This window comes from Rhea pennata, chromosome 3 (genome assembly GCF_028389875.1).
Source record: "Rhea pennata isolate bPtePen1 chromosome 3, bPtePen1.pri, whole genome shotgun sequence".
Lineage (NCBI taxonomy): Eukaryota > Metazoa > Chordata > Aves > Rheiformes > Rheidae > Rhea > Rhea pennata.
In genome coordinates, this window is record NC_084665.1 from 10,471,300 (window position 1) to 10,497,454 (window position 26,155).

Consider the following 26,155-nt stretch of genomic DNA (forward strand, 5'->3'; position numbering starts at 1 on the left):
AGCTCTTAAAGTGAATGGAAAAACTAAGGAGCAGTGGTTGGACCAGCAGGGAAGGCATGTGTGTTTTAAGTGTGCTGAAACATGCTCCAGTAAGCAAATTTTCTCTTTAGCAACTATTTGTATGTCTCCGTAAGTTCCAATGCACTTTTGTTTGACCCATATACACATCAAAGCTCACCCTATCCAGATAATGATTTTATCTAGCTCCTTGTTGCATGACCTTAGCAAGCAACTGAGAAAAGGCATAGTGATGTGAGAGGGTACTGCATCAGAGGCAGACACTAGAGATACTGCAGAACTGCCAGACAGAAATGGAAAGGGGAACTTAAAAATGAGGGGCCATATGCCTCCTCACTTAGGTATATATTTACCACATTATAGTTAGCCTTTTGCTTGGTGCTGTTGGCAGCGATGTCCCAGATGTGACACTATCACAAATATACTCTACGTTAGAAAAACTACAACCAATTTCTCCTACCCTTAGTGATTAGGAAACCATTACTCTTGTTACAAAAAGAGACATAACAAGTGAAGAAAATACGTAAGTTCTGAATTTCACCCCATTTGGCAACCCATACAATCCATTCTGGGCTCTGTGGGCAGTTATTTTCTTGTTTTCTTTTGATGCACTAGAATTTCTTATCAGAGGGATCATTTTCATTGGACATTTGACCTGATATAGTTGCCTGTGCTTCTTACATATCAGTCTTTGTGTTTATTTCATTGAATATTGTTTGGTTTGGAACTGTATGTTTGTGCAATGAAGTATGAAGAAATTACTTGCAATAGTCTGCACTTCCCTGGAGCTCTTCATATTCATGGTAGTTGTAGGAAAATTAGGTGGCTGAATTTTAGACTCCTTACTGATGCTATGCAGAAGGGAAATCAGCGATTTCTCCATTTCAGAGCTGTGTGCAAGGCCCGTGCTCAAAAGAAAGTCTGTCATCAAAGTCAAAAGTAGTACTTCTGTCCCGTAATGATGGGCCGCAGTGAATAGCTTACATATATGGGTTGTTCTTAACTGAATTGTTATGTCATAAGTCATTTCTAGGCCTTTGTGGGATGGATCTTGTAGAGGCTTCTTGTTTTTAAAGACTACTTTCTCTCTTTCTGGACAGCATCCCCCAGTCAGCTGTAGTAACTTTTTCCAAGTGAAAGCATTATCCAGATTGCATAGGGAAAAAACGTACTCAGTGATACATATCCCTGATATATTTGTCCCCCACCAGTGTAAGAGTATCTCAGTCAAGACTGTATGGCTGCTAATGTTAAAAAATGATCCTGTCTGTTCAGACTTGTACTTACGTCCTCTAATCTGGGGAAAAATTACCAGTCTGAAGATACTGAGCTCTCAGAAGAGCTTTTGGCATTAGCTCAAGCACAGCCATTTTAGTTCTGAGCCAGCCTGTGTTCTGCTAGCTTCAAGTGCAAACTGAGTGAGTGCAGATCTGTACTAACAGTAGAGCACTTGTCTAGAGCATGCCTTGCTCTAGGCTCCAGTAAGGGCAACTTCCTGAATTTGGAGAGGAGAATCTGAAAAGTTTGGCCATATTAGTTCACAGATGTTCTTAGGAAAGTACTTAATGTACTCGTCGCTTCTTTAATGCATTTTATCATCTAGGAGGCAACAGGAGAGCTATGCAGTCAGTCATCTTTGGTCAGCTGGAGAAGGTCTGTGTATTAGGTAGACTGAACTTAAAAGCTCCTTCCAGAAATAGCTTGGTTCTTTGAAACATTTAACCATAGACAGACTCCCTTGAGATCTGGAGAACTAAGTAAACAGAAAGGAATTGTTCGTATTGTTTAAGGAAAAGGTCCAAACCTTTTCCATCTGAAGTTGTCCGCGAAAAATACATTATGTAAAATGAATTATTGGCTTTGAAAGAACAAGAAATGAAGCCCAGCCCTGACAGGTGAAGCCTGGTATCTAACAATATACCCGTTGTCTTCATGTGGAATGGATCAACTACATTATGGCCAAGAGTTACTGTGTTATTCCTCTCTAAGCTCCTTCTCCTGAATGACATTACTACAGAGTGCAGCAGTATGATGAAAATGTGGAGCTTGGGCTAGCTTTAGAATTTGTGGAGATGCTGAGAGGACTGTTGTGTCCAGTCTTCAGAGTATCATAGCCAAGCCACTGTCAAACATCTTTCCTGTATCAGGAGCTTTTGGGGAAGAGTTTCTCTCTGCCCTAAACCAGCAGACACTGGCAGTCTGGGGAGCACCTCTGGGCCAGACACAGTGTCTGCAGCATGTGCATCTGTGCTGAGTCCTGAAAGCCAAGTGGAAAGTATCTCCCCATATAGGCAGATATGTCAGTGGAGGGAGCAGAGTCCAGAGTGTTTCCCTGCTTCTCCTCTCCTTCACAGCCTCTGTGTGCCAACTGTAACTTTCACCTTGAGCTGGTAGGGATGAGAGGGCAGCAGGCAGAGGATGGGAAAAGGAGCTCCTGATGGACATTCTGGGAGGAGGGAAGCAGAGTGAGAGGGCAAAGGAAGGAACAAGGAGGTTAGCCTGGACAGAGATATGGCTGATTTTTTGAGGTCTCTAGGTTCAATGTTGAAAGGGGAAGAGGATTAAAGGTGGATGGTATAAATTATAAAAACACTCAAGTATCAGAAAGCCAGGGGTTGAAAGGCAGAGGCTGGAGATGAACTGAGGAGTAGGGGTAGGCATGCAAGGGTGGAAGAGAGAGCAGGTCAGGAAGAAAGAAGCATTGATCTAAGCAGTATTGGAGCTGATCTGGTAGTCCTGCGCAGAGCGAGCTGGGGAAAGCGACAGCAGGAAGATTCCCCATTACTGACTGCATCCACTGAGTGCAGAGAAGTGTTAGCAGCTCCACTGAAGTGCTCATTTGTAGAGGTTGGTTGCTGTGTAGCAGCAAGGCCAGTAGTATTGTCAATCTCTGTGTTTCACCAAGGTGTATGACATACAGATGTTGCATTTCCAGATTAAATGCCAGAAATGCATCTGCTCTGCCAGGGGTGCAGAGCTGGTGCTCCTGGTGCAGTTAGGAAAGCTGTACAACCTTCTAAAGCAGAAGGTCCAGTGGGAAAATGTCCAATGTATCTAAGAGGTTATAAGTGATTTCACTGCAGCTTAGTCAATGAGGGCTTTCAGAAAAGTAGTTCTATTTCCTGGGTACGTGTGGTGCAATTCCATGGTCATTTTGCCTTCTTGGTGTGATGAGTACAGGAGAAGCATAGTACAGCTGGTTACCTCAATTTCAGGAGACCTAGAAGAAAGGTGGTTATAACTCTGACTTCAACAAGCATTAATCAGTTACACCTCTCTTGCACATCACAGGTCATGTTTGTTTTTTATTTTATAGTGCTTAGAAATGCCCTAATAACAATATTTCTTAAATTTTAAACTTGAGTGATCACTGACTTAAATATTTCTAAATATTCTCTTCAAATGCCTTAATTAATAACAAAACTAGTATAAAATGAAGTCACTGTGTGTCATATTTGTATGGCTGTGTGTGCCTGTGCAGCTCTGTATGTGTGTGTGTGTGTACAGGGTATTACAGTTGAAAGAAGCTGTACCATGTAGGAAAATACAATAGTAATTATGTTTAGATGTTAGGAGAATACATTGTATTATGTTACTGGTGTCAAAGTGACCGAAATACTGAACAGAAGAAAAGAAAGACAGAGAACATTCAAAGAAATCTAGAGACAAACACACCCACACACACTGTTATACTCTGAAAAGTCTGGCACCGATTACTTTTTATATAGGATGTTTGGGCAACAGAAAGGATAATATTCACTGTTCCTTTTTCCAATTTCACAAGGCATCTAGTCTAAGTAGAATAAAGAAATGAATCATTAGATTGGCAGAGAGACGACTGTTCTTAGCCTCATCATTACTAGGCATCATTCTGTGACTGATAAAATCAGATTTGCCCATTCCCTAATGTCAGATTAGTGGCTTTGCTGGAAACCACATAATTTTGCATTTCACAAAGTCCATGAATAGGGAAGAGCTGAGGTTTGTTTTACAATGTCTGTAATACTGCCTTCATTTGACAGTAAGGTGGTAGTGGCAAGATATTCAGAAGTATAGGAAGCAACAAAGATATTTTATTCTTCATAGGTCTGTTTTAAATCTGGAGATGTGAAATGCAGCTGCTTAACTCCAGCAGACGGCACTGCCAGTAAACAAGAATGAATACTTTTGTAGTGATACTTAACTTGCAAGCTGTCAGCCTCATATGCTAGAGTATTCATTTTATTTTGCTTTTTTTTTTTTGGCTTTTTCTACTTCTTTGCAACCATAGGAAATCTGCTTAATTATCACCATTTACATATAAATAAAAAATTTATATTAGGAACATCTTACTTCTGAATCTTAGGTGTGGTAACCTGTACTTTTGGTAATTTTAAAATGATATATCCAGTCACTTCTGCATATTGCAAAATATTTATGCCTAGACGGTGCATTCATAACAGTATTTACACTGCACAGCTTTTGAAACCCAGCATTTCCTATCTGCAGTCCTCGAAGTAATGTTTCTCTCCTAGAATGAGTGACACTGTGGAACTGCACAAGGGCTGATGTCTCTGAATAATTTTCATTGGTTTTTACTGTTTTTTCTTTTTTTCATCAGGTTATATCTTGAGTATAGTTTGAGTAAATGAGCTGGGGGGTATCACAGGTGGATGGACTATAAAGATAGGGGGTCACACATTTATATAAGAGTCTTTGCCAGAGAATTCATCTATTAGCAGCCTGCCTGTGAGGGCCACTACTGAATTTTAATCTGTTGCACGGATGTTGCATGGCTTTTGTGCCTTTGGGATTAGGCAGAAGAGGCAACAGGATAATGAGGGATTATCTTGATACATTCTCTACCAGATCGTGTGGTGCACAGTTCTAGCAGTTTCAGACAAGAAAGAGATATTCTCATGTGCACCCTTCAGTAATTTAATATGGACATAGACACTAACTAGAACTGCATAACTACCATGCAAGAATATGAATCCCAGACACGTGTCCCACACATTTATGCTAATATTGAATGTAGGTGCTGTTTGAATTCATGCCTAGTAAAATGAACAACTGGAAAAAGAGCATCTCCGTTTCCCATGCAAAAGCCACAGTACAAAAGATTCTGAGACTCTAGACGAATAAAATTCTGCAGAAAGGATTGTTGATTCTGAATTTATAGGATTTTTTCTTAATTTTCTCATCCTGATAATCTGTAATGAGGATCCTCCAGTTTTCAGTTTGTAGTCGTGCACAGGAATGTTTATGTTATTTTAGATAATTCACACCAGAGTTACAATTTGTATCGTAAGAACTTACTTCCTGTTCTTGTTAGTAGTGTATAATAATATTTATTATGATATATTTAATAATAATAAATTATGGGTTTTTTGTTCCTTTTAACGGAACTATATATGATTTTCTGCCTTTTCTCTTGGAGAGTCTTGCTGTGATTTGGGTCTTATATCAGTTATTTGGCCTTCCAGAGCCTCAGATGAACTATAGCTTCAGTTTAAAATATGATCATTAGCATGTAATTTCTGAATATATTTGTGTAAAAAGTAGAGATGAATTCAAATTGTAAATTTAAATTGACTGGAATTAAGGCAATATGAACCAGAGATCCAGCTGAGAAGAGTTTTATTTGTGAACATATTCTGAATCAATGCAGAACATTTTTTTCATCTGCAACTTGTTTGCATTTGAGAACAAATTATACTGAGAAAGAGTGTTTTAAGATGTTGTCAAACGACCAGTATTTCTCAGAATTGTGACAGAAGTTTTGGGTGAGGCAGCTAGCTGTAATGAATTTTCTTTTGAACATAGAGATAAGTCCAACTTACATCAGCTAAGCCATTTTAATGAGTATTCGGATGTCATGTAACTCAAGGAATCTCTGATACTCAGGTCTTGGCTCCGAGGATTAGGATTGAGTAGTTGCCCGTAGCACATCTTCCTCTTTCAGCTCTGTTTGTGTATGTGCTCAAAAAAGTAAGTCTTTCATGATCAAGATGGAGAAGCAGACCAGGGATGGAGTGGGGGGCCACAGTAGATCTGTTTCACTTATAAGATCAAGAGTTGTCTATGAGCAGTAGCAGTAGAATAAGTCTCCGCAGAAGGTTACAGCAGGCTTGTGATACAGAGACAGGGCTTAACTCATGGCTGTGCTGAGGTAAAAGGAGGTACTCTAGTTTCAAGTGATGTCTCCTCCCAGATTATCCGGAAGTGCCACATGAGCATGCAGACAGCTCACACTTCGCGATAATTGTGCTAAGGGTTGTGTTGTTCTGTTCATCTAGGGGCGAGTACATAATGTGAGCAATTAGATGCTATCAGTCAGTTCACCCGTGGCTGCCTAGTGCCATCAAGCTTGCGTCATTCTTTTCACTCTCCCTATTTTCTCCTACATAGTTAATCAGTATAGTTATTCCTTGGTGAAGCTGGCCTGTTTCTGACGTTGGTGGAGTCTTTTTGTTTACCTTTAAATCCTCTGTGGAACAGAAAGTTCAGTTTGTGATTCTAAATACAAAAATCGGAAGCTGTAGTGTTCCCTGGAGGAGTGCTTAGCAGATGGTGGAACGCTAGGGTACATCCTAATGCTAGGTTTTAGAAGGCATTGCAACATTTGTGTTAGTGTTTTGGTGAAAGTGGATATAAAAGTCTTTAATTAGTATTTTTAGAGGAAGAAACAGTGATAAGGCAAACACAGATGTATAGAAAATAATAACAAAGAGCTCTAGAATAGAAACAGTAGCACAGATTCAAAATAAACTGTAAAGCAAAGTACAGATTAAAGTTCTGGTTAGAAGCCATATTAATTAATATGAGGCTTTTGTCACAATCTGATAAAATGATGAGAAATAGGTTATTAATAAAATTGTTGTTTGTTAATTCACTTTTTTCTATTATAATGTAAATTCAATATTTAGTGTTCTCAATGGTAGTTAAATATTTGCGTCATTATAAGCAGCTTTTCTGATAATGGAGAATACAAAGTCAGGTTCGATAATGAAGTCTACATGAAAGCACTAAATGGGAAGTGTTACGTCTCGTGAAGTCCTGTAGTGGGGAGGAACTATCTGTATGTTAGAGCCAAGTAACATGTGCATTCATATTTCATCTTTTCATCATGAGGAGAGTTCTTTCCTCTCTTTCCATAGATAGTCTCCTCTGATACTTCACAAATATAAAGCATATAACTGTAGTAATGACAGCAGGCTTGTACTCATGCAAAATACTTCACAGGTAGGCCTTTGTGTCTAGTTTGTCAGTACATGTTGTATTGCGCAGGAAGAAAAAGGCCAATAGTTATTTGCAGCAGTACACGTGCAGTTGAAAGTCATATTGCACAGCTTACTGTCTCTTGCAAAAGGAGATGCTCTGCAACATGATGGAATTTCTTATGATAAGATTCCAACCATCATTAGAGGTCACGGGCCAGATATTCAGACTCTCAATTATTAATGATTTTATTGATTTTTAGGTATTTTATTGACCTGGAGCTACTAGATTTGCAATGGCCACAGGGGTAGCACTATATTTGTTGAGATATGTAGAGGAAGGGGGTTGGGATGAGTTTTGTTCCCCTCTGGGTTCAGAAACTTTCTGTTGTATGATCTGAACTTGCAAATGTAATATTTTTTTTTACTTTGCACTTAAATGGAGATTTAAAAAAAAGAAGATTAAGTTGTGTAGATAATACCAGTTGGTGTTTTTTCCCATCATTCTTTTGTTTTAAGGTCACCACATACCATATTTTTAAGATCAACCACAGATTTTCATGAAAATCTAAACTAAGGAAAATGCTTTAGTTATTATGGTGGAATACCTGGAACCTTCAGTAGCGAGTGGCTAAACCAGATTAAATTCCATTGTCAAAGTTATTTGTTCATACACTGATATTTTTACACTGTGAGAAATCTAAACTAAAAACCCAGCAACCTAATTGTAAGGTCCTACTGTTTTCCAGGAGCACAGCGCTATGCAGAAGTTGCACTGCACACAAATTGACAAAATAGTGGCACAATATGATAAAGAAAAAGTATCTTACGAGAAAATGTTAGAGAAGGCAATCAAGAAGAAGGGGTAAGATATTATTTTAAAATATTTTTTTTTTAGACTCAAAATAGATTTTATGTTTTTGCGGTCTGGAATAAAACATTCATAGAAAGGTCATTCAGATGAAACTTAACTGAAGCTTGAACCAGCATCCTACATCAAACTGAGTTTGAGCTGCTTGAAGGCCCTAGCGATGGACCATTAATGTTGTACTCACTATGCCTTTCTCCCGTTTTCTACTATCTTAATATGTGAAACATAAAAGCAAAGGGTTTGCCTCAAACTTTTGTTTCCATGGTCTGATCTGATCTCACTGCATTCCCCAGGGAATGTTACTGTTATGCTTAGTGAGAGCAGACGCTGGTCCTCGATAGTTCTAATGGCCAAAAAGTTGCAGAGATTTGATCTTGGGAAAAATACAGCTTCTCAATCATGAATGTTTTAGAACAATAGAATTCTGCCATGTTGTCAGCATAAAGTTTCTTTACAGCACAAAACCTTCTTCAGATCCTCAGCTGGGATAAATTACTATTACTCCTTTGTCTTCACTGAAGCTACTTTGGTTTGCACTAGCTGAAAATCTGGGCCATTATCTGTGTCTCTCTCAATCATCCCAGAAATGTTCCTGGAGCATACTGTTGACGTGTCCTGCTTACAGTCCCATTTAGCCTTATGTAGCAGGATCTGCTGTTGCCTTGGTGCTAACATTTAATCTGGCAGAAATTTCTCCTTTTCACCCTTCACCCTTTGGCATTTCGTTGAGACAGCAGTTTATACAGTATAGCCTGTGACCTAAAGCAGGAATTGCTTTATTTAGTTTTAGTAGTTAGCCCTAATTGCATATTGTTAGCATCTGGCAACAACAACTGGCAACCCACTCACTCACTGAATACTGAACATAGATTACTTTTTGATATTGGGTTATTTCATGAATACTTTATTTGCTTTATAAATGATTTGGAATGATTATTTTTTAATAATTGGTTGTGTGTGTTAGAAGCTCACAATAGCATAGAAAAGAAATTCTCTAAAGTATGTAAAATAAGGAGAATTCTCCCCATTAAATTATAGAAGGTGACATAAACTCTCTAAAAAATGTGTTTTTTTCTTCAAGCAAGGAGAAGCATAAGCACCCAAATACTTCTAATCTAAGTACTCCCCCCCAAAAAATCACTAGCTCTCCAAACAGAGAGGGATCATCTGTAGGAAAAATTAAATTTGTTTGCTTGAGTTCAATTTCCATTGAATATAACACAGCAGAGAGTTATTGATATGGCAGTGCAGAGCTGGATTTATGATTAAAGCCAGAGTATTTGTTATAGTGGCAGCAAACTGAGCCCTGGACATTGTACCAGAATTATCTTCAAGGGAAAAAAGCTTCCCAGTACTCTGCTCTTTAAGAATCTCTTATCAGAAGATCCATGAATCAATATTCCTGTTGGCCTGAGAAGAGGCCAGTGCCTCTGCTTCTCTTAGCAAGACACCAGATGAAGATATGTCAGAGAGTTAAAGGTGGTAATGGCTATACCTGTTAAGTAAAAAGTGGAAAGTTAGTGTACCAATACTTTCCAGAATAACTGCAGAATGGAACAAGTAAAAAGATAGTTGGTCTGATTCCCAGTTTCACACCATTTTATTTGCTGCTTGTAATGTCTTCCCTTGATTTCTTTAACACTTTTCACATGGACTCCAAAGACTTTATGATCATTTCAAATGATCAAAAAAATTAAAAAAGAAAACAAGTTTGAAATTATTGCTGCAGCAGCAGATAAAATACCCAGCCATCAACTTGTTCCTCGGTCTAACTCAGTACTTTCCATGGACTCCAGAACAGTCAGTCATCTGATGGCTTTACAGTGATAGAAGTGAAAATAACTACTGGTGTCTAATTAACCAATCAGCATCTCTATAAACATTTTTAATTACTTATCAAAATATTTTAAGGATTTCTTTCAGAGTCTACTATGTATGCTGTCCTGAAACTCTGTTCAGCTAGGAGCTTAAGCACTTACTTCACGTCCCATCTACTGTGCAGTGTATTTAAGGACATACTTAAATGTGAGCACGTTGCTTGAGACTTAGGCACTCTGTTGAATAGAAATGAACTGCTAAATAAGGGACCCCAGGGTTCAGTGAATACAGAACATGTTCCATTTCTTTGGCTATCATTTTGGAACATTTACAAGCAATGAAAGCTGTAAAAGCAAATGTAAAATATGTCTTTAAGGCATTTGTATCGAAATTGTCAGGTACTTCCTCAGAAAGGCCTTTCTCGAGAAGAGAGTCTCTTTTCTGATTATGTTGGGCAGCTTTTTGTGGTATGTTTCTGCCACAATGTGTGACAAATGTCACCTGCATAATGTTCAGCAAAGTAAAAATTTTAATCACGTCCTAATTCACTGACAAATGGACAGGATTTTGCTCTCTATGCTATTTCTGTGGTACACTTCGAATGCTGCACATGCTCAGAAATCTCATAGAGGTCTACAGGAGTACGCACGCTCATGTTCCCACTCGGAAATGGAGTTGAAGAGTACACAGGGATGCTTCTGATTTATCAGGGCTGTCCAGGAATTAAAGTGTGTGTTGTGTGTGTATGTGTGCACGTGCACGCGTGAGTGTTGACACGTGACGTTGTTTGGACTCTTCTTAGGTATTTATTCTCAGCTGCAACTCAATAGTTTTAGCCTGAGCTAACTTTGTCACTGTGGTTGTGGACAGTTCTAGTTACGTCCAGCCTGTCTCGAAGTTTCCTTCTGACTAAGGAAGGCTGCATTTCCTGGTCCTTCTGACCACTGGGATTTGGGAAAAATTAGTCGGGCTTTTAATTAGACCAGTCTGGGGTAAAATGTGTCTAAATTGCCTCTGGAGCAGTCGTAGCATGTTGCAAGTCATATATCAATCATAGCCAGGCTCTGATCTCAGATACCTGCGTGCAAAACGGAAGACACTTTCTTTGCAACTGTTTCTTTTTCAGGCAGATGTAACTGTGGTCAGAACCTGTCTCTATGGCTTTATGTTATTTCCAAAGTGTCAGAAGAGTAACATCTCTACAGAATTTTTCTTGCTATGACCAAAAAATAAATCATTAATCCTCATGGTGGCCCATCGGAACATAAGACAAATCACACTACCATTTTCAGCAAGGACTTTCCTGGCAACATTTGATGATAAAGCTTTCTGCTCATTTCCCTAAGTTTAGCAGTACTTTGATATTAAAATAGGATTTAAACAACATGTTATAGTTTCATAAATCTCCTTTTCTAGAGCTAACATGGATTAATGTTACTCCAGTCAAGCAATAACATTCTTAATAGGGCCAGCTTGAGGTGCTGAAATGAGTGTAGCTCCTCTCATTTTGAGTCACACCAGTTCACATCAGTGGATGACCTGACATCTGAACTGGTCTGAAATCGGAATTATTACAGCATTGTTAAAATAGACTCCACTAAATATATTGTATTACTCCAAACCAAAAGACTAAGACTTCTTTCACTCTGCCAGCTTGTATTCTATTCTAAAAATCCTTCACTACAAAAAAGGGAACAAGAAGATTGCTAAAAGATGGGGCTTGTCAGTCCCATCTGCAAGGATTTATTGACTTCAGTGAGACAGTAATTGGAATTCCTCTTTTTGCTGCAAAGGAATTGTTTTGCTGTGCATCCGTCCCAGCCAGTGCACAGCCCAAGTAATTGGGAAGGAAATCATGTTGGGGAATGCTAGAAGTCATCCATCTTCTGGCCCACAGGCATGTCAGGGGAGCTGCAGCACAAGCTCTCCACAGCTGTTTTACCAGCCTGTTACTTGGGATTATGGTCTTCGTCCAGCACTGAACATTCTTTGCACCTTACATTCAACCCCATTAACGTAACTAGGCACAAAGGCTGCACTCTATTCAGCCTCTTGCAGGAGTGAGGGCTGTCTTCAGGATTCGCTGCTGTTCAAAGCAGATGAGGTATCAAATGGCTTAGAGTTGTCCATGTGGGCTGGTCTGTAAGGTTAATAAGTACCCTTCTTCACAGTCCCTTTGCTTTTGCTTTTCCACAAAGGGGCACTTAAATTTCTAATAAACATTCGTATTCAGTATGCCTAAACTGCTCTGGGAAGTTGCTATCAAATGATTTCTTTTCCTGTGCCTCAAATTAAAAAAGTAGCAAATATGACTTCTAAAACAGGGCTAAAATCATTGCATAGCAGGAATATGCACATAAGTTTTCAGGCTCAAGTTTGTTTCTCTTGGCAAGGTACTTTAAGCCTGAAAAAAAAGGACCTAGTACTATAAATGGAGATGCTGACATATCCTAAGCAACGGAATAATTGCAGAGCCAAACTAGAATTAATTGTATGGTGTTTGAATTGAGTGATCATTAATCCTACAATATTTTGTAAGTAAGTTGTGAATAAATTGCCAGAAGAAATAATTTCATTCCAATACACTGCAGCACTTCAACTTTGATTAACATTTTAATTAGCAAGAGCTGACTGGATGGGAAGATATTTAACTTGTGGCACATATTTGCAATTTTGCTTTTTTTAGTGGAAGTAATTGTCTTGAATTGAAGAAAGAAACTGAAATTAAAATTCAGACGCTAACATCGGATCACAAATCTAAGGTAAGCAAACAAGCCAATTTTAACACATGCAACATCTGAAAGAGAGAATTTGAGACCCAAGTGGTAGTTCATTCTCTTGGAAGCACATGAATGATTTTCAGCGATAATAACATGTAGAAAAGAATGGGAGTAATCAGATATCTAAATGTGTTTCTTCAAAAATATTTTAAAAGCAACATCAATTTCCTCCCCTTTTAACAATTATTGAAGGAGGTGTTATATTCATGCCTCATGAAGCAAAACTGGTCATTTATATCAGTTTAGCTAAGACAAAGAGGCAAAAATATGCTATATGAAATTGAAATGATAATTATGTTCCTAAAATACATTTGCAAAGAAACTTCTTTTTCGTTGTCCATCATTGTACCATTCACAGTGCTTGCCAGACTCTCTCTTAGGGAAGGAGGAGTCCAAGTTACTCTTGAACAAGTGCCTTCTTTCTTCTAGTGCATTTTTCTTCAGGGATTTGGTGCATTGTTTTCTCTGAGGAGAGTTGGAGAAAAATAGTATCCCGAGACCCAGCCTCTGTTCATTTTAAACAAGTTTTTCTCGAGCTGTAATTCACAGATGCTGCCGAGTTGCAGGGAGCTGCTCCCTCTCTACCCACAAAGCACGGTCTGTCTTCCTGCCAGTTCCCCCTGGAACCTCCCCAGTCTCCCAGACTCGGCGCCCGTCACTTTTCCACTCAAGCCCCTCTCAGATCTGTGCTCACCTATTCCACCTATAATGTGCTTTAAGTTTCTGAAAGATATCCAAACTAGTCTGTGGCAGGTACAGTAGAAGACACATCCAGGTGTAGAATGATCCATGGGCAGAAGAGTACAGGAGAGTGAGGGCGTTTAACAAGTAGAAGACTTTAATATAAAAGCTGGAAGCAGTGAAAGGAGTCAGACAAGTATAGAAAATACAAATGAGAGATGACCAAGCAGCCACATCCATGAGACTAGAACAAGCTCATTTTCATCTATTCTCCTCCTTACTTTACTCTTTGGTATTTTTATTTCATGTGGAGGAGATCCTGTTTCTCTAAACAAGGTTTCTGTCTTATTGCTGCCTGCTCAGCCAAAGAGTTAGGAAAACCCTTGGGAATAAAACCTAGGATACTCTCATTTCTCTATCTCCTTCTCCTATGAAAAATCTAGAACTGTTTTTTTAACTAAAAACAAATCTACTGTCAACTTAAAAAATAATTAATTCATTGCCTGATAAAATAAACTCTCTAGAGAACACTGGTAGCTGTCCTCCAGACATAAGCTCCAAAACTCATTTTAAATTATATTGTGTAGAAAATTATTCTCTGTGATCTCAGCTTCTCACCTGTGTCATTGACAGTCCGAAGTTAAGATGTGTGATTTGTACACAAAGGACATGCAAGTGTTCATTAATCTTCCATATCCAATAAATGTGACTCATGTTTACCATCTCCGCAAATGTATGCAGTTTCTGAGCTGTGTTCTTAAAATCCCGCTTTCAAACTGGTGGCCTTAAAACATAATCTGTATCTGGAAAAAAGATTGATTTTTGTCCACTCCCTTGTCAGGCTTTAGGATGGCATTTTCAAAGGAGACTAAGGCATATGATCCTTTGAAATTCCAAGCCTCTGTGCACTGGATACTTTTTTGCTAGTCATCTGCCTCTGTGGTTTTCTCTAGCTCAGTGATTTTCAGTCTCTTGTTCTCTGTGGTTCTGTCAAAATTTTCCACATGACATACCGATTTTAGTATTCTCACAGACTTCTTTTGTTCAATTGCCATGTGTGGGCTTCTTGACTTAGTCCCAGAGATTGTCTAGAGGCCTGCAAGCAACAGGCTGAAAATCAGTGCTGCAGACCATAAGGAAATTAACTTCTATCCTAGATCAAGGTAGGTGCAATTAAATCAGAGGAAATTCTGAGATGCTGAATGCATCACACTGAGATAGTGGGAGATTGATTAATTAACGGTTGTTTAGCATTTCTCAGTATTTGAGCCACTAATTTTAATATCAGATGGTACCAGAATTCGCCTTTAATTACAGCACATGCCTTTCAGTGCAGCTCTGTGTCACAGTGTGCATGTATACTTCTAGCTCTGAAGAGACCTTTTCATCTACTACAGCCTTTTTCTCATGAAGATACTTCCACCCCAGGTTTAGCATGAAGTAGTAGATAGGAATACCCCAGTATGTACTTCACACACAGTTAAGCTAGAAGATACAAATTATTCTCCTACATTAGAAAAGTAGGTCCCACCATCAAACAAGAACAGGATGAATAGAAAAGAAGATTGCTTCAAAGATTGTTCCTGCATGAACACAGTGACTAGACAAACATTGCATATATGCTATGCAAATGGAAGGTTTTAATTAGTCTCTTAGGCCCACTAGGGTAGATGAGAGGACAGGTCTTTGGAACAGGAAAGAGAGACTTAGCTGGTGGTTATTTTTCTTACTCTTCTGGGTAAGAAACATTGCCTTAGCAGTGGAAAGTAGGACAGGAGCACAGCCCCGTGCAACTGAAGTAGTCATCTTAACTATGATGCTAATAAATTGCGGAAAAGAAAGGATGTCCATTCGATTTACTGCTTCTGAACTTTGAAGTGTATCATAGATCTTCAGCAAAATTTGATTTCAGATGGTTGGATGGTCTTGAGTTCTAAGGTCATCTGAATCTGAGTCAGATTGGATATTTCAAATCTTGTTAACAGTTGTTTGGCAAATACCTTCTCATCAGGGTATGTCTTGCTGTACCTGAAATGAAACTTGTTGCTTGTTGGATGTTTAGGAAAAGGAGTCATCTTTTTCTCTCCCATTCTCAGGAAAAAAAAAAATTGTTTTACCGGGAGCTATATCTGCTTCTTGGACTATTTGCTGATTCTGAAATTAATAGCATGTCAGTAGCATGTCTATCCATGAGCAAAGGCATTTTTTATGATTTTTCTTTCAGGTTTCTTTGGTATCAGTGTACCTCAGGTACAGAATTTCTGCGTTCGTGTTCCTCTGCAGTTTATATATCAACTATTCAAAAGCAATGATTACACTGTTCTTTTGCAAAAGGCTCTTGGTTCTTTGCTTCTCTATATTTATTTGGGTTTTGTAGAAGCTCTTTCCATCTAAGTCACATTGCTTTCACCATGGCTTCCACTATTTATACATTAATTTGTTTCATCATTTTCTTAAGCTGGAGAGCAAGACAAGGTTCTTATCTACACTAAGTTTGTTTAGCATTTCATCAACAGTGTAAGGAGGCTTAAAGTGAAAGCAAACTCCGAGTTTTATTTAGTGGAATGCCGTTCTGTGCTTAGGGCAGTGTAAAGCGGTCTTAACTGTGAATAGGAATCAGATTTCCAATGTTGGTATTTCCTACCCTGTCTAATATTTGAAATCAATCTGAAGTCAGGCTCTCAGTCCTGAGTGACAAACTGTATGGAAGAGTGACACAACAGCAAGCAACGGAGGAGACTCCTTGGCCCACACTGTCACGGTTCCCCCCACAAGTGCTTCTCAGGAGGGGCAGGGGCCAATCGGAACACTCTCTGTAGGAAGATATTTTAAATCACAAATACATGTAAGAATGCACGTGTTGGCATCTGTATAAGCAGGTATAGTACCTAGGTGTGATTCACTTCTGGGTCTGTCCACTTCCTATGTCTCACAGTAACACTCATCTGTTTTAAAACATTAATACTTCCTAACACTGTGACCGCCTAAGCTTTCTGAGGATATGCTCCCCATACTGCTATAATCCCACTTATACACAATTACTCAGGACTTTGGATCTACCTGTACCTTTTTTCTCCATATGATGTGTGGATTCCATCTGGAGACACTGCATTAAAAAAATAATAAAGAAAAGGGTTTCCCAAAGACCTCAGCAATAGCTTGTTTTCAGCTCTTTTGAAGTCTACTCTGGCTGTCTTGGGGGCTGCATAAGCCAGGTGAGATCAGCATTTAGAGGAGATGCCTGTAGCCTAACTGACTTGAGGCACTGTAGAAATTAGGCATCTTCAGAGAGTGTTCAGCTCTTTGGTGTGATAAACCCTGCTTTGAAGCTGCCTGCTCTTTCCCATCAGCCATATAGGGAGCTTAGGCTAAATATAGCCCTGAAGTGCCATAGTTAGGTGCCAGAGGTGAGCTGGAGTGCTTGCCCCTTAACCTTTCAAGCTTCCATCTGAGAAGCAGGAGAATCTCCTCCTTACTGACTCTGAAGCGTTTGTTTTGACCCCCTTTTAAAACTGAATACTCAAGATTTTTTCCTGGCCTGAAGGCAGTACTGCCTTAGAAACTTCTTATTAAAGATGTTAGTCCCGCTAGCTGCTTCACATGCTTCAGTATACACTACACTTCATAGAGGTAGGCCCTGGTTTGGTAGTACACTTACCTACATGCAGAAAATGAAGCATGACTCATTTTGCTGGAGGTACAAACACTCACACTTAAAAACCTTGATGAATTAGGTCTGTATTAATCTTACCAAGCTCCTGCCTCAGAACGCCTCTGTTATTTTCTGACAGCTGTGGAAGTCCCCGGTGGCTCTCCACCGACGACTTCTGCCGCAGATCGTAGCTGTTTTGATAAGGGAAATCTATTTAGTTACAGTTAAATACAAATCCAGCTTTCAGGTAACAGCAGTCACCATAATCTGAGAGCAAACTATACCCTTTTTTTTCCCCCCCATTCGGAATCCAGCTTCGGAAACCTGCCCTTTGTGCAGGAGGACCTTCAGAGGAGCCTCTCCAGGGCTGAATGGGGACTGTTACTTTTCAAGCCCCTTCTTTTTTTGCCGACATCAACATGTGTAGGAGAGCGTGCTCTGCGTTGCACGGAGCGGCTGTGGACCCACACCTAGAACACTGGCGTCAATCACTGCCTTTCTGAGCAGTATGGTGGCAGTTTTGGTTTGAAGAGTTAGGTTCAGCTTTCAGAGAAGGTGGCCCAAATGCTGTTAGTTACCATAGTAGCGCTTGAAGTAACTATCTGAAAATAGGAGGGTTTTTTATGAGACACATTTTGTATACCATTTACAGACAAGTAGGGTAGCTTGTCGAAATACCCAAAGATAATTATTAAAGGATAATAAAATATGTCTTTCTATTAGCTTATTTTCTAAATCATTGAGTACCACATATTGTTATAATAATAACTCAAATAATTTAGATTTCTTTGCAATGTCTCTTGGGAACTTTCCAAAACTTTAATCTCATTATTCTTGTGAATCCTGGGAGATAAGCAAGAGAGGAATATTTGTCAGATTCCCTGCTGACTTGATGAATATAAAACAGAGATACGTAGCCTATCTTCAGATTCAGGTTATATTAAGTACTGGATTTCTCTGTAAACTGTCTGTGTTTGTAAAACTGTTGCCACAAAATCTAAGACTGTATTTAAGCCCTCAGAGAAATCCCCCTCACTAGATTTTTTTCATTGCTAATTTTTGTATTTTTAAATACATAAATTTTTCCTGGCAATCAAGAACATGAAACCATTCCATAATGAACTCAGTATTAGAGAAAGTTTTAAAATAATGTCAGTACAGTCAGGAGTATATATGTAGTCAATTTATTCAGGATATTTTAGATAATAAAGTCCTAATAGTAGTGGTTGCTTTACATCTGTTTTTATAATGCACTGTAATGTCCTCTATGGTTTGTTACTCTATGAAGCCATTTCATTTGCGTAACTTCATTTTCACAATCTATCTGCACTGTGTATAGTCTTTTTTTATGATTGTCTTTGCCGACCTGAGAACTAGTGGTGAAACTGCTGTTACTTCTCTGCAGGTCAAAGAAATTGTGGCACAACACACTAAAGAGTGGTCTGAGATGATCAACACACACAGCGCTGAAGAGCAAGAAATCCGTGATTTACACTTGAACCAACAGTGTGAACTACTGAGAAAACTGCTGATGAATGCACATGAACAACAAACCCAGCAGCTGAAATTTTCCCACGACAGGTAAGCAGGGCAGTGATACTTGATAATGAGGGTTTGGCTTAGACCTGTGTAACACACCGTGGTTTCCTTGTCTTCTTAGCTCCTGCACTACTTGCAAAGCTATTGGGCTGCATACAAGATAGAAGTAAAAGAAGTGATCGGATATGGGACAGAGAGGAGCAGGAATAGGCCTCCTGGCTGGGTCAGATTGTCAGCAGGCAGCAGCTGCAGGGAAGCTGCAACACTTTGCATCAGCTGTGGCTGTGCTTAGACTTTACCCAGGAACTTGAATCTTGAGGGCTGGAACCTGAGAAGTATTAAAGGTGGAAGTAAGGTCATAAAAACTTTAGCCAACAGGTTGCGGGGTTAGCTACTTCAGAGCGATGAACTGTTTTGTAAGCACTGGGAATACAGGAGATGCTACATGACACTACCTTGATGTTGCTTTTGTAATTCACCACACTGCCTGTTTCAAATTAAATGAAAACAGAATACATCTGCTAGCCACAGCGTTAAAAATGCTAGTAAATAGTGGAATCAATATCTTATGCTATATCCTATTATGTGAAGTAGTCTAAAGGCATATGAATGCAGTATGTGTATATTCATATGTAATTGTCTTCAGCATCTTTCCCACAAAAAGCATAGGAAGAAATGAATAAATAAATCACATTTAAAGAAGGAGGAAGAGGTGATTTTTAAAGCTCCTGATTGAAATAACAGCTTATCTTTGCATCAGAGAGAATAGATCCTGGGACCTTGAAGCTTTCCATCCAATGGAGAATTGTCCCAGCAAAAGGCTTTAGTGAGCTCATCTTTATGTTAATCTCTGTGTTAACCCATGTATTCAAGTTGTCCTGCAATACATACCCAGTCAAAATTAAAATTCAAAAATTGCTAAATTATAATACAAATACATTATTCAAAAGACACTAGCCAAAGGAACGTTCAGTCCTTGGTACTGTCTATCTAGTATTGCATCTACGCAGAGAGATCATATCACTTTCTTTTTAACAGTCCTGTTTTCAGTCCTATTCACAGTTCAATGCAGTGCTTAGAAGACGTTTTACTAATATATAGCTTTTCTGTGCAATAAGGTTTTTTCTCATCTCATAAAAGTGTTTTTGTTTTCGTTTCTATACCTTTTTTATTTTCTTGACTTTGTTAATTTAGAGCTGTCATTATAGGTAGCTATTATATTTACATGAAGATGAAGTTTACTTTTTTAGCCTTTTTCTCATGGTTTTCATCTTTGGGTTTATAATTTTTGTCTCTCTACATTGTTTGAACAGCCCTAAATCATTTTTTTTGTAAATGATTCTTATATTCTTATTAGTGGATATTACTTCCTTATTAAAAATCATTTGTGTTCATTCCATATATTGTTCTATTTAAAGAGCTACTGAGGAACAGACCTCAAAATCTGGATCCTGATAAATAATAAGTATTATTTCTTCTGAGCTGTCCTAGCAGAAGCCACCTTCAAAGTTCGTTCTTCTTTATTTGCTGCAGTTAGTGCGTTTTTGCTTGTTCAGGAATTTGTACCAAACCCCCAACTGTGCACTTTCGAGACTTTCTTGTTTAAAACTGTGACTGGCTAGCTCAGAAGGTTTTGGAATGTGAAATGCTGAAATGTGAATAATAATGCCTCAAAGAGACTGTGCACTTTATTTGTTGTAAACTGTTACATAGACTACATTGTGTGTAGGAGTGTATGTGTGTATGCATTTACCTGTATATACGTATGTAATAGCCAGGAAACAGCTCAGGTAAGTACAGGAGAATGAAGGCTGTGTCTGAGAACAGAGTGGCAGTGGCTGGTGCTGTAAGCACGCAGTGCTCGCCACGCCTGCCCGTGAGCTGGAGTAAGGAGTCAGTGTTCAGAGCAGAGGACACAGTAGCAGCAGGAACATCAGTAATCTAAAATGATGCAGTTATCTGCTGTAGAGAAAGTAGTTTCCCTCCATGTGTGATGGGAAGGGCAATTACAATATATGGTTGGAGCTTGTTTAAAAACGAAGCAGAGGAGAGTAGACACAAAATTTGAAGTTTATTATTGAACTCTGGGGGTGTTCCCCACCACCACCACCAACTGGGTTGGCCTTACTGACTTAGAGCTAGTGAGCTTGCAGCCTCTCAGAAATTGGGAACCCAAGAGTGGTTACCTGCAGCCATGATGCATGCATTCCAGGTTAAATAACATAAGCGAGAAAGAAAAGTAGCAGTTGTTAAATACAGAGATTTTAAGAGAGTGATCCACACATCATTGGTGACATAAAATGACATGTTAATGCACTTCAATGTCATCTAAGTATATATATGAATTCCTAGGATAGATTAACATGCTTAAAGTATTCCTTCAAAAGGCATGTTTGTACAGGTTTCAGGGTTGCAGTCAATATGATACAGTGGGAAATCAGCAGTTAAATCTCCCAGTTTGGATGCAGCAGGGGAGCAGGGGCTGAGCAACAAGCTCAACATGAGGGCCCACGTCAGGCAGTTTGGCAGCAAACTAGTACTAGAAGTTTGGCCCCATCTTTGAGAAGTACTGTTTAAAAAAACAAAGAGTGATTCCTGCAAATGTGTCTTGATGGTTTTAAAAGGTGGATAGAGTTTTTCATTTCTTCTATAAAAAGTAATTGCCGTTTCTTGAAACAGTGAGAAACGACTACACCCAGAGAGATCCCTCAGCAGCCCAATTCATAGCTTGAGTACAGCTGCCAGGATGGAGAAACACCTGCATGTCCATAGGTGTTGGCTGATCCAGCTGTAGGCATAACCCAAGCCTCATTTTGCAGCCATGCAAAGCCTGATACAGAAGGCGACTAGTCCTCCTAACTCCTTTCACTCTAAAATTATGTCTATTACAAATAGATTAAACCAGTTTAAAGACTGGCACTTAATTTTTTCATATCCTCTAGACATTTATATTCCACTGCTGCTTTTCAGGAGATATATTTGAAAATTACTTCAAACTCAGTATAGCAAATAAAAGCTTTTATTTGGAGAAGAGACAGTTGGAATAAAACGTGCTCTTGCTAGACCATCGTTCATAACTCCATCTTGTTTTTGTTGTAACACCACTGCTTTTAAATCTGTATTTGAGAAACCTTATGAAGTCTTATTGGAAAAAAAGGACTGCATTTCTTTAGCAAAATTTTTAAAATGTGGAAAATGACACAAAGTTTCCTCATGCTACCTAAGGGTTAAGGCCTTTTACAGATTAAAAAAATTTTAAAAATTAAATAACGTTTCATTAAATTAAGCAGTATGCTCTGTGCCATACCTCTTGTCTTTGGTGCATACAGAATTTTTGGATTTTGAGTTAATAATTACAGTAACGTTTTAGCACTGTACTTAAGATCAGATCCAGACAAGGAGACTAAGACACTGCTTTGTCTTATGACAGGAAACTTCTGTATGTTTCTCCTATACAGGGGACTTCAGAGTTGGTTACTCACTTTCTACTTTCTGTACATAATTCCCATTTAAATGAGCACTTAAGATCAGGAGCTATCAGAACTGGAGCGCTAAGCAGGCAGAAAGCAAGAGCTAGCCCTCAGGAAAGGGCCTTTCCTAAGCTCCGAAGGGGGAGCTTAGCTGACGTAAGCAGAGTCAAGAAGAGGCTTCTACTCGCAATTAATAAGCTGTTTCTGAAGGTCAGCATCTGTGCTGTTACTCCCGACAGCGAATTATGATCTCTTTTTCTTTATAGAACAACAGGATGCTTATTTACCTCTTTTCGGTTTTCCTACAATGCTGGCTGAAACCATGGAGTTTTCCACCTCCTGAGTCAAACTAGACTATTTGGGTCATTGCCAATGGAAGGCAATTGCCACCCTTCTGTTAAAGGTATCTGGTTTCACAGAAAAGACCACAAGGTTCCCTGGCCTGGAAGGAGCACGGGTCTGACCATGATCTAAAACTTAGGGCTCTTTTCAGTCCCAAAGTAAAAGTCCTTCCAGGAAGTGTGTCCACTTATGCCACAGCTAGCAAGTATTATTAATATTCATATTGCAGTCAGATTTTGTAAATCTATTAGGCAGTTTTTAAAGGTAGGTTGCATTTTCTAAGTGATTGATAGTAGCTCCTATTCAGACAAATCTTATATACTAGAGAGAAAAGAGTATTTTATACCTGTTTATTCCAGGTTTGAAATGCTTAAAACTATTCTTTCAATTATATTCTGTAGAACATATTGAGATTTCTGAATGTGTTCTCAAATTGCAGAAAGTCTACCCAAAGGAAGACAGTCTTCATATTGTTTATTCTTTCCTCTGCCCTAGTGCTTCAAGGACAATATAAGCCACAGTGTAGAATAATATCAGTAAATGAACAGCAACAGTGATTGAATCTTAGCTAATAATGATCTTGTTTGGTTTTGCCTAGGGAAAGCAAGGAAATGCGTGCCAACCAGGCTAAGATATCTATGGAAAACAGCAAAGCCATAAGCCAGGATAAATCTATCAAAAACAAAGCTGAAAGAGAGCGGTAAGTATCAGATCTCGCTTCCTGAGACAGCATCTCACAGGCTGATTGACGAACTCACTGATTAAATCTACTAAAGGCATGCTTCTGTGTGTGGAAACATCTTGCTTCTGTCTAATGATTGTGCTGCATATATTTTAGATGGCCATTTTATGAAAAATGTTATTTTTCTCGTTTTTGTCCCTTTAAGAAATGTAATGCCCTGATCAGGGAAATAAAAGGGGGCTTAACTTTATACTTACTAACCGTGACGTGACTGATGCAGGACTAGTCACACTGCTAAATAGAAGCACATCTGTAAGAATTAATGATCGGGGTATGAGTTTTATCTGGAGATTCTTTTTTCTTCTTCTTCAGCTATTGACATTATATCATTTTACTGTTGCTTTTTTTTGTGAAAATGGGGATCTAAGGTTTGGTTCTAGCTGGAGTTAGAGGAACTAGACACTTAGCACACTAAAAACACAGGAGGTGGTGCCACTGAAAGGTTTTCTCCCTCACCTACTAATAATGGGGAACAGAGATGGAACAGAAAAAAGGGATGCTACAAGTGATGATAATAAGCAGAGAGGGTGATGAAAGAGATAGGAGAAGCAGGTGATGTGCTCAACAGCAGCACACGTGTTGATTCTCTGCTCCTTGACTGAACCACCACTGGCACTGGAAACCTAGCCAACGTCCTGGGTCTGCAAACCGCAGGCACCGCTGCGCATGCAAAAGCGGGGTATTCACTGCACGTTTGAGGGAGTCATCCTTGATTGGTTTGAGAGACTAGAGAGACACTTTTCAGTACCAGCTATTCAGATGTTTTGGAGGATTGGATTTGCATTATAACTATTTAAATTTCTTCCATTTATTCTAAAAGTTTCCGAATAGATAGGTAGAAACAGCGTCTACACAATGATGTCTCTTGAGCCTTCAGGGTTTCTCTTTGACTTTGGGCTTGCCATTTGGCTTATTCCTTCTTCTTTCCATTCCCTCCTCTGCACTGGGCCGTTTTGGTCCAGAAGCGTGAGCATGTTGCTACTGAGCCAACTCCCTTGCATGTTACTGACCCTAGCATATGAGGAAGGTGAGAGATGTCAGAGGCCTTGGTAACTTGTACGGGTATGCTTAGTTTCCATAAGACCCCCATTAATGACACTGAGATAAATCTGTTCCTATATTTGAAAGCAGTCTGAAGGCAATTCTGCTTTTCAGGCTTTGTGATTAGTCTGATTCAGCTCTTTGAACTATTTTTGGTGTATTTCATGACAGAAATCCTAATGAGAGAGAATTGGCAGTTATGTCTTTTATGTAAATATTAGTTATATATGATTTTTTTTAATAGTAACTTTAAAAACCTTACAGCATTGATGACTTTACTTATGATCATCAGATAATTTTTCCATGACCACTATTAAGAGGTGTAGCGTTTTTATTTACCAGAATAAATCTGGAGTGCAACAAGAGATATCATAAAGGAATTAAATAATTTTTTAAGTTATATCTGCCACTCTTGAGTAGGGGACAAATCAAACTTCACTCACAACAGTGTTGGTCTCTTTTCAAGTCTTTGCCATAGTGTCAAAGGTGTTTGGAAACATATCAGTGTAAAGAGCCAAAGCTAGAAGAGTGTACAATTTGCCATTAGTCCCACTTGGTACAGATAATCAGAAACCAAAATATCCTCTGTGAGTTTGTGATTCTTTTTACTGTTGCTTTTTTTTTCTGCAGTAAGTTTTTATGGACATTTTTTCTTTTTAGACGAGTCAGAGAACTGAACAGCAGCAACACAAAAAAGTTCCTGGAAGAGAGGAAAAGGGTAACTATAACCTTGACAAAGTCACTGGGCACTATTTCTGGGTTTTCATTTTCATTTCTCTGTGTTGAGAATTCAGCTCTAATAAACAACGAAAGATTGTCCTTGCTTTGTTCCACATACTTGTAGTTTAAAAGACCTGAAATATACATAAGAGGAAGCAGTTTTAAATTGACAAATTTACTGTTCCTTTTGTTTATTTACTACTCTTATGTAAAATACGTAACAAAAAGAGGTATTAATATAATATTTTATATTATATATAAAGCCTGTGATATAACTGGCCTTCTCCCATTTTTTATACAGTCTAAAGGAGGCAAGCCAGCTTATATATGTATACATTTCAATTAAGTATTTATTTTGCTAGTTAATAACGTGTTACATTTCGCTGTCATTATTTTCTCTTCTTTACAGCTGGCAATGAAGCAGTCAAAGGAAATGGATCAGTTGAAAAAAGTTCAGCTTGAGCATTTGGAAGTCTTGGAGAAGCAGAATGAGCAGGTATTTAATTTAAAGGGCTTGAAATAAAAGCAATCTACTAAAAACAGTAATCATAATCAGGCTAAGTAGAATGCTTCTAGATGTAAGTCATTTTACTGAACCTGGGAAAATGACCTTGTTTGTAATCTTTTGGGGGAGTGAAAATGAAGAGGTGAAGTGACTAAAATAATGCTATAAAATCCAGATGATGTTCAAACAAGCATATGAAAGCTTGACTGCTTAGCCGGAGTCTATCCTTCCAGCTATTCTAACACACTGATATGGGACAGCTAGATCCAACAATCCTAAAAAAGCCTAGCATATCTTATTTTAATTACTCCCATAAAGTACCTCAAGAAAATCTGTTTTCTTCATTTGTTAGCTTGTGTTTCTAGCACTGATGGGAAAATAGTGGTGAAGAATGTGCACAGAGTATCTCTGATCTTCAAGAGACATTTTAGTTTGGACTGAACTCTGAAGAAATACAGTAGCACAGGGAGTTTTATCTGTACTAGTACACCCTCTCCTAATTAAAATACATTATTATTTTCTGCTGGTTTATAAGAATTTTGTTGTTAATTGAAAAGCTACTTAGGAAGGAAAGGAAAGTTCTAATCTTATTTCTGGTAGGAGCAAGTCTGTTCTGAGCAGTTCCCTTGGTGAAAGGGTAAGCCAGAGAGCTCTGATAATCACACTGACTTGCAGTATTGCACTTGCACACATGTGTACTACGAGGGGAATGTATCTATCAATTTCGTAACATGAGAGAGGGAAGATAGGCACTTCTTTATTATTAAATATTGAGAA

The 26,155-nt window shown here is 38.7% G+C and overlaps 1 protein-coding gene across 8 annotated transcripts in view; it reads left to right on the forward strand.

Annotated features, from left to right (window-relative positions):
• The window catches only part of PLCB4 (phospholipase C beta 4), a 223,036-nt gene that overhangs the window by 190,773 nt on the left and 6,108 nt on the right, over nt 1–26,155 (forward strand). For all 8 annotated transcript variants that reach the window (XM_062571532.1, XM_062571531.1, XM_062571537.1 and 5 more), the window contains 6 exons: nt 7,967–8,082; nt 12,593–12,668; nt 18,425–18,600; nt 22,969–23,070; nt 24,814–24,871; nt 25,283–25,369. In XM_062571532.1, the coding sequence (XP_062427516.1) occupies nt 7,967–8,082; nt 12,593–12,668; nt 18,425–18,600; nt 22,969–23,070; nt 24,814–24,871; nt 25,283–25,369 (615 nt within the window). The remainder of the gene's footprint in view (nt 1–7,966; nt 8,083–12,592; nt 12,669–18,424; nt 18,601–22,968; nt 23,071–24,813; nt 24,872–25,282; nt 25,370–26,155) is intronic.